The 9401-nt window shown below is 42.0% G+C and overlaps 1 protein-coding gene across 2 annotated transcripts in view; it reads left to right on the forward strand.

Annotated features, from left to right (window-relative positions):
* The window catches only part of LOC123985457 (clathrin heavy chain 1-like), a 179953-nt gene that overhangs the window by 158497 nt on the left and 12055 nt on the right, over positions 1–9401 (forward strand). For both annotated transcript variants that reach the window (XM_046072980.1, XM_046072981.1), the window contains exons 7-19: positions 748–945; positions 2431–2631; positions 3091–3243; positions 3643–3765; positions 4031–4168; positions 4582–4746; positions 4853–5033; positions 5149–5312; positions 5463–5588; positions 5798–5940; positions 6090–6324; positions 6690–6812; positions 8484–8629. In XM_046072980.1, the coding sequence (XP_045928936.1) occupies positions 748–945; positions 2431–2631; positions 3091–3243; positions 3643–3765; positions 4031–4168; positions 4582–4746; positions 4853–5033; positions 5149–5312; positions 5463–5588; positions 5798–5940; positions 6090–6324; positions 6690–6812; positions 8484–8629 (2096 nt within the window). The remainder of the gene's footprint in view (positions 1–747; positions 946–2430; positions 2632–3090; positions 3244–3642; positions 3766–4030; positions 4169–4581; positions 4747–4852; positions 5034–5148; positions 5313–5462; positions 5589–5797; positions 5941–6089; positions 6325–6689; positions 6813–8483; positions 8630–9401) is intronic.

Raw genomic sequence — 9401 nt, forward strand, 5'->3', positions numbered from 1 at the left:
TGTCTTTCTTTGCTCTTGTTGTGCTGGGATAGCTGTGCTTTCTTGATGAAGTCCATGACCTTTCCCAGTGCTGTACTGGGCAGATATGTTTCTAGTTTGTGGTGTATGTTGTCCATTTCTTTGTTCAGGGCTTCAATTGTGAAGTGTATCTGTCTCACTCTCTCGTTCAGTAGCTGGTGTTGTGCTTTCTCCAGGATTATTCCGGCTCTGTGTCCTTTTACCGTGGAGCCTAAGTGTAGGCTGTTGGGAATAAGTTTGTGTTGTCGGCATCTCAGGTTGAATCGTAGATGGTTCCTGTAGTCTGCAATTTTCCTGGCTGTCCTTTCATACTCCCGTACCAATCTGAGGGTGTTCATCCCAAAATGATAAGCAAGATGTCTATGAAGATTCTCAGTCATCCAGGTCATAGTTATCCAACGAAGGTTAAAATCAAGGGCAACTGGACTTGGTTGAAGATACTGGAAGACGTTTCGTCCCTCATCCAAAGGACTTCTTCACTCAGAACTGAAGAAGTTTAGAAATCTAAAATGACTGACTGACTTTTAGGAAAACTCCCATAAAAGAAACCATAATAGTTTTCTATGATGAAAGGAATTTCACTCCAAATGCCACGAAGATCAAAGTAACTTTATCCTAACTATAGCTATAGAGCTGCAGAACATGTGATTTACCCATTTCTGATGTGTGCAAATTTTTGAGTTCGTCTGTTGTGTACACATAGTCGAACATGCAAATGTGCTTTTCCAGGTGTTGTCAGTGTGTGTGGAAGAGGAAAACATCATTCCCTACATAACCAATGTGCTCCAGAACCCAGACCTGGCTCTCCGCATGGCTGTCCGCAACAACCTAGCCGGCGCAGAGGAGCTGTTTGCCCGCAAGTTCAACACCCTCTTTGCAGCAGGGAATTACTCTGAAGCTGCAAAGGTGGCAGCCAATGCACCCAAGGTACTACCAGTCAGCCATTTTGCATCCAGTGCGTTGTCAAACAATGTGATATTACTCATAGTTCAATTAATACAACCTCACACTCTAAAGAGTAAGCTAACGTCTTTATTTTGTCTTGATAATAGACGTATATAAAACTAGTTGAGATTTGCAAACCAGTACAAGTATTTTAAAAGCAAATAGAACAATTAACTGGGGAGGCAGTCTTTCAGTGCTAATTTTTTGTTGCTTTATTTTATTAAAATTCCCATGAAATGGAAACCGGAGTGCTATCTGCTTCTGTATATGTACGTACGCAAAGCTAGGGAGAGACTTGTCGCAAATTGACGTTTGCAGTAGCCAGTAGCGTTGAATGTGCGTTATGCCCCCACCCCGTCATGCAGACTATGTGCCGCTCTGTGTGGACTAGCTCAAGCTCTCGCCGAGTGAACACGGCAGCTGGTACCAAACACATTCTCCGAGAGCCCAGTTTGATAAGAGGGAATACAGTACCGAGGTGGTTTTCTTGTCAGGTTCTGGCTCTTGGAACCCCAGAGCTGGAGTCAGCTAATAGGACTGCTAGCAGCCCGGCTAATGTTAACCGAGCTAACTAGCTACAGATACAGTTAGCTTTCCTTTTTGCTAAACCGTTAAATTCCGCTATCTGTCCATCCTGAAGCTCTGTTAATCACCTCGGTACTGTATTCGCTGTTGGTCTTTGAGGCTGTGTTTGGTCCTGTTCAGGCTGTATCCCCTGGGAGGCAGCTGAACACTGTTTCACTGCCTGCTTGCCGGCTTCAGCGCCCATTTTGGTGCCGCTATCTGTTACCCGCCATCACTCCCCGCTTGGTCCCCGCCCCTGGCCATGGACTTTACAAGCCCCCTGGCCTGAAAACTACCATGGCTTGAGTAAGATTAGAAGTATAACGTTAAACACTAACACTCCCCCAGTGCTCCGAGTTCCCAGTCCAGGCATAGTCAGCTAATATGACCGCTAACTGAGCTAACTAACAGCAGCTAGTAGCAGTTATCTGTTACTTTAGCAACAAGTACAGCTATCTGTTCATCAGCAAACTCCGTAAATCACAGATAGTTGAGGCAGGGCAGCCGAAAGACATCAGAGGGAGAACCAGAAAATATTGTTCTCCATTCTCCTTTTCATTGGACGCTCAATTAATACACACCCCCGAGCGCAGGACGAGTCATCAAATTGTTTTTCCAGGAAATGACAAACTCTAAAATTACCTTCAAGAATACCTACAAAACAAAGTTTTTTTTTACCATTGTTGGGCTAGATGCTGGTGTATTGGTGACATACAGTGCAAGGCATATGCAATTAAAACCAACATCTATTTTGATTTCATGGGGAATACATTATAAATCTTTTAGTAACTAATGTTCACCTGGTGTAACTGTAGTATTCTTCTAGTGCAATGTGACTTTTCTCAACCCAAAGCTTCCCACTGTCACTTGATTACTATCCATCCATTCATCTTTCTTCTCCAGGGTATCCTGCGGACACCAGACACCATCCGTCGGTTCCAAAGTGTTCCAGCCCAACCAGGCCAGACATCTCCCTTGCTCCAATACTTTGGCATCTTGCTGGACCAAGGTCAACTTAATAAGTTTGAGTCTCTGGAGCTGTGCAGGCCTGTCCTCCAGCAGGGCCGCAAGCAGCTACTAGAGAAATGGTTGAAAGAGGACAAGGTGTGCGTCCAGTAGTTGGTTTATAGCAGAAATCTTTATTATCTTCAGAGGAAATATTTTCACCAATCATGTCAAAAACTCTATTCAGAAAATCATCTGCTCTTTGGAAGATAGTTACAATAAAGATATAGAGTGTTGGACATAGCTAGTTAGTTGACTCCTTCACTTCTACAAATAAAACTATACTGCCGGTTTCAGTTATGTGTCCATGAGCATATAGTCATATATTTTTGGAAGAACTGACTAGTAAATCAATTTGAAAGCCAGTATGTTGCTTGCATCCAATATGATTCATTTCAGTCTCAGTAAATTCCTGTTCTTTCAAACACATCATCAGTGCTGAGGCTTGAGGTCATTATGTCATGATGTTTGCTTGATTTACTTCTTCTGGTTCGTTAATTGCTTTTTCCTTTTACTTGTATTTCTTCTGAACTTTAGATTGTGTGTGTGTTTTTACAGCTGGAGTGTTCTGAGGAGCTTGGAGACTTGGTGAAGTCTGTTGATCCTACTCTTGCCCTCAGTGTCTACCTTAGAGCCAACGTCCCCAATAAGGTCATTCAGTGCTTTGCAGAGACTGGACAGTTCCAGAAGATTGTCCTCTATGCCAAGAAGGTTTGTAACAATTCCTGACTTTGTTATTCCAAGTGTATCTCATGTACTAAAAGACCATTGTGGTACAGAGAAAGGAGAGAATCAGAATCAGAGGGAGCTTTATTGCAAAGTAGTTTTTTTTCGTTATATGAGGAATTTGCTTTGGTGAAAAGGTGCTACACAAACATACAGCTGACATAAATAAATGTAGAAATATATGAATATGGAATGAATAAATGCAAGTTATATAACAATAATAAAATAATAGAGAAAAATATTTCAACTTTTTGCAGAGAGAGAATGTAATCCTCCAAAAGACAATATCTGTTGTCTTGTGTTTGTGTTTTATATGGTTCCATCATAGCTATGGCACAACTCAGATGTAGGGCTATTATGCTTAAAGATTTGTTGACCCTGTAGGTGGGCTACACCCCGGACTGGATCTTCTTGCTAAGGAATGTAATGCGGATCAGTCCAGAGCAGGGCCTTCAGTTCTCCCAGATGCTGGTTCAGGATGAAGAGCCACTGGCTGACATTACTCAGGTAAAAAACCCACATCTTTACCATGTGTTTATACCATGTTGTCAAAAATAACAAAAAGGTTTATTGCAGGTTACATTAGTAGCTTTTAACAGGTCTACTTTTTCACTATTTGTTTCACTTGCACTACTTAGGTCAGCGGTGGCTTAATTATAATTATGCAATGGCTACTGCTCTTCACCCAGTAACCAAAAAATAATTTGTATAATTTGTCATTTTTTGAGAGTAGTTTGACATCTATGATGATATCTTTCTTTTGTGTCTCCAGATTGTTGATGTGTTCATGGAGTACAACCTGATCCAGCAGTGCACGTCCTTCCTACTAGATGCCCTGAAGAACAACAGACCCATGGAAGGACCATTGCAGACACGCCTGCTGGAAATGAATTTGGTCCACGCACCACAGGTACAGTGGGGAGAACAAGTATTTGATACTCTGCTGATTCTGCAGGTTTTCCTACTTAAAAAGCATGTAGAGGTCTGTAATTTTTTATCATAGGTACACTTCAACTGTTAGAGACAGAATCTAAAACAAAAATCCAGAAAATCACATTGTATAATTTTTAAATAATTAATTTACATTTATTGCATGACATAAGTATTTGATCGCCTACCAACCAGTAAGAATTCCGGCTCTCACAGACCTGTTAGTTCTTCTTTAAGAAGCCCTTCTGTTCTCCACTCACTATGTGGCATTTCACTATGTTTCCTTTTGCTAATAATCTAATTTCCCATTGCCCCTGTTGCAAACTTTCGTTTTACGTTAACAAAGCTTCAAACTATAGTGAAATGTCTTTGTCCCTGTCACACATCTTGCAGGTTGCAGATGCCATCCTAGGGAATCAGATGTTCACCCACTATGATCGTGCTCATGTAGCACAGCTGTGTGAGAAGGCTGGCCTCCTGCAGAGGGCACTGGAGCATTATACTGACCTGTATGACATCAAGCGCGCTGTGGTGCACACACATCTTCTCAACCCAGAGGTACAATACAGACCAAGGAACACAAGAAAATACCAACCCTAACAAAAACTGATACAATGTGACTTTGTGTGTGATGTTTTGCTGACTGTGTTCTTTGTCTTGGCAGTGGTTGGTGAATTTCTTTGGCTCCTTGTCAGTGGAGGACTCTCTAGAGTGTCTGAGGGCCATGCTTTCTGCAAACATCCGCCAGAACCTGCAGATCTGTGTCCAGGTCGCCTCCAAGTACCATGAGCAGCTCAGTACTCAGTCTCTCACTGAACTTTTTGAGTCGTTCAAGAGCTTCGAGGGTAAGCTGGGAGTAGACTGTGGCCAAGCAATCTTGTCTTTCCTGTTCATATCGAGAAAACAGCAAGTTAGTTGCAGTTAGTTCACCTGTTGATTTTGTCATTTTTTGTCGTTCAGGTTTGTTCTACTTCTTGGGTTCCATTGTGAACTTCAGCCAGGATCCAGAGGTCCACTTCAAATATATCCAGGCTGCCTGTAAGACAGGCCAGATCAAAGAGGTTGAGAGAATCTGCCGAGAGAGTAACTGCTATGACCCTGAACGTGTGAAGAACTTCCTCAAGGTCAGAAATGGACCTGTGCAGAATAAACATTTAAATATAAAATTATATTGCACATTAATCTAAACATTTCTGCTACTAATATATCCAGATTATTATTCAACAAAGCTGGCGTTTATTAGCCAATATCATTTTTTATATTTTTCTCTACAGGAAGCCAAGCTGACTGACCAGCTGCCTTTGATCATTGTGTGTGACCGCTTTGATTTTGTGCATGATCTGGTCCTGTACCTGTACCGCAACAGCCTGCAGAAATACATTGAGATCTATGTGCAGAAGGTACATTTCTAATTTATAGCCTGATGGAAACAGTTTTTAAAAAAAGATCCAGGACAGTAAATAAAGTAACATTTAACTCAACCTACATTATAGGGTTTTGTTTGTCTGTCTGTGAAAACTGGCTGAAAACTCTATCTTGTATGTTGTTTCCTCTCTCCCCATCCCCATGTGGCGCATATGTGATCATATCATATGATCGTTTATTACAGGTGAACCCAAGCCGTCTGCCAGTAGTCATTGGAGGATTACTGGATGTGGATTGTGCCGAGGATGTGATTAAGAACCTGATAATGGTGGTTAGAGGGCAGTTCTCCACAGATGAACTGGTGGCTGAAGTGGAGAAAAGAAATCGGTAAGAAGAGAGGAACTCTTTGAACTGCATAGCAATAGTGGAATCACCCCTTCACAACCTAGTCTTATAGAGTCTGGAGAAAGCAGTTGGTTTTCTCTTCAAACCTTGTGGGTGTGCTGTGAAATCCTTACTGTGTGTCTTTTCTCAAGACTGAAGCTGCTGCTGCCTTGGTTGGAGGCTCGTATTCATGAAGGTTGCGAGGAGCCTGCTACCCACAACGCCCTGGCCAAGATCTACATTGACAGCAATAACAACCCTGAGCGCTTCCTAAGGGAGAACCCCTACTACGACAGCCGCGTGGTGGGCAAGTATTGTGAGAAAAGAGACCCCCACCTGGCCTGTGTGGCCTATGAAAGAGGACAGTGTGACCAGGAACTGATTCATGTGAGTTTAAACATACCATCACTGAAGGCAAAAAATCATGACTGAATGGTCATAACTGAGTTATGATCATTATATTACAAATAACTAAGTACTAAATAAGTAATATTTTCTGTAACATTATACAATAGGTTATTTTGCCGAGTGGCATTATTGTTTAAAGAGGCAAATGGAGTACTGTATTCGCTGTGTGAGGCTGTGTTTGGCCCTGTTCAGGCTCTGCGGTAGCCACTCTTTATCACAAATGCAATAAATTAAATGCTGTTACTTTTTTCCTGTTTTAGTTGTTGTAATGTGCATATACTTTTATGACATTTCTGAACTGCTGTTGCCACCAATGTTGATTGTTTTGGTATATTATGTCTTAGGTGTGCAATGAGAACTCACTGTTCAAGAGTCTGTCCCGCTACCTTGTACGTCGCAAGAACCCCGAGCTGTGGGCGAGCGTGCTGCTGGAGACCAACAATTACAGAAGACCACTCATTGACCAGGTTTGACCCCTTGGTGCCTGATACTAAATTATGCCACATGAACTTATTTGGCGTTACAGATTTGGCTTTCATATCATTCCTGTAAAACAAAGTTAGCATTCATATTGGATCCATTTAAAATCTTTTTTTTATCTACCTGTTTTGTTTAATATATATTTACTGGTGGTATTATGCTTTTTGGCTTTTTCCCTCTCCTTTATTGAATTATATATCTTTTTTGTGCATGTAACAGGTTTGCAAAGTGAAAAAGCCCAAAGTCCAGCCCAAAGGGAGTTCCCATTTCCCTCAGAAAACACTGCTCTGAACTGCCTGAAAACAGCTCGTTTGTAGTCCACCCCTTCACTTCCTTTACTTGTGACGTCACAATGAAAACGCGTCATAAAGCATGCCAAGCGGCTAGTAGGGGTCAGGCACGCCCTCAAACCAAGCTAGTCTGAGTGGAGGCCCTTTGGCTCGACTCGCCTTTGTTTGGTTTTCCATTGTAGAAATGTTGTACCTGCTTCCAGGTACTTTTTTTCGTATCACCTCACCTCCATCGAGGTTCCAAGCGAGCTGAGGGATACTAAATCGTAACGTGAAAACATGACAGACTGCTGATTAGTCAGAGAGAATATTCACTATTCACTACATCATCATTGCGTGCACCAGACAGAGGCCAGCACCAGAAAGTTTTATATTTTACAGTTTACGTACGAAATTTCATCACTAAATCCACTTCTGAGAAGTTTTGAGTTGAGAAATCAGCTGTGTAGATATTGACAGTTTTACGAGAAGTGATGGCGGAACAAAAATGTGCTTGAATATTTTCGGAGTTGAGGAGCTCCGCAAGTGGCTGCAGGGGAAGCCTGTGCCAAGCCATGGGAGAAGCATGTGAGGCCGGCCAGCCGCCTGCTCACAGAGCCCTCTACTCCCGCCATCACACAGACCACTGCAGCAACAACGGCAGAGTAAAACACAACTGGAAGGTTTTCATACCGCTTATCTGTCTTTACATTCTGAGTAATGTTGAAATGTTTTAACTTAAAGAGAAAGCTGTGTGGGTCACTGGTGTGTGTGTCGCATTGAACATTACGTCGCGGCAGTTGTGTGTGGCGTCGCTATGACGACAAGTTACTACTATCTCTGGGTACTATCTGCAATGGAAAACGGGCCGAGTAGAGTCGAGTCTATCGATTTGCACTATGGTAGCATTTTTCGGCAAGGCAGCATAGATCATCAAAACACCGGCAACAGTTCAATGTTTTGTCCTGATGGTAAGATGTGGAACAATGATGTTGTGGACTTGTGAGTAACTTATACCATCTGTTACGGTCGCAGTCTGAAGCGGCTTTGATTTGGATCACACTAACTTGTTTCTTACGACCCGCCCTTCTCTGCTTCTGATGCTTCCTTACCTGGGAACTGCGCATGTGCAACTCCCAACAAAGATTTTGTACAAGAAAGATGCATCACTCTGTAGCTCAAGAGCAGAGCGTACAACACATAGGGTGAAAAGAGGAGCTGCAGCAATGTGCAGTATGAGGAAAAATATGGTGTTTTTGGAAAATTAAACCATGTAAACCTGTTCTGGTACAACCCCTGATTAAGATTTTGAACCTGAAAAAGAGCATAATACCACCTCTTTAAACATCAGCTGTAGTGCATCAATTCTGTTTGTCCTCCCTGCTGCAGGTTGTCCAGACAGCCTTGTCTGAGACGCAAGATCCAGAGGAGGTATCTGTAACAGTCAAGGCCTTCATGACCGCCGACCTTCCCAATGAGCTCATCGAGCTTTTGGAGAAGATTGTACTGGATAACTCTGTCTTTAGTGAGCACAGGTGAGAGAGGCTTCATGTATATTCCAAATGTTTTTGGCTAGTATAGGCATTTTTGTGATTTTGATTCCAAAGATGCATTAACATTAATGTTTGTCAGGCATAACAATAAACGGTACATTTCCTGAGCATATTTGTGAAAGTTTGGACATAAGTCAGTCAGCTGTTCAGAGTTATTGCTCCCAGGACAAGGGGCCCAGTGTGCTGGTAGTCTTCTCCATCCCTGTCTTGATAGGTAACAGAAAAAGCATGGTGAATGTGTTAAGAAACAGGAAGCACTCAACATATCCTGCAAATTTAGTATTAATTCCTCGTCAGCCACAGCCTGTCGAAAAAAGTGGGCCAGATAATGTTTTTAACACACTAAAATTAGCTTTGTTAAACGTTAGGTCTTTGGCAGGAAAAACATTTTTAATCACTGATTTTATAATCACTCACAATCTTAATTTCATGTTTTTAACTGAAACTTGGTTGGACCAAGATAACAGTACAGCTGTCTATAACGAGTCTACCCCTCTCAACGTCAGTTTCATGAGAAAGGTGGAGTTGCTATTTTGTAAAATGACTCCCTCCAATGCAAAAAGATGTCTTATGGGAATTTTGTTTCTTTTGAATATGTGTCTCTTCAGCTGAATTCCTCTTCTCGAGCTATTTTTCTAAATATCCACAGGCCCCCTAAATACTGTGCAAACTTTTTTGATTGCTTTGGTGAACTGCTGTCTATAATCTGTATTGACTTTGACTGTGTGGTTATTGTTGGTGATTTTAACATCCA

Source organism: Micropterus dolomieu, linkage group LG17 (assembly GCF_021292245.1).
Source record: "Micropterus dolomieu isolate WLL.071019.BEF.003 ecotype Adirondacks linkage group LG17, ASM2129224v1, whole genome shotgun sequence".
In the NCBI taxonomy this organism is placed as follows: Eukaryota; Metazoa; Chordata; class Actinopteri; order Centrarchiformes; family Centrarchidae; genus Micropterus; species Micropterus dolomieu.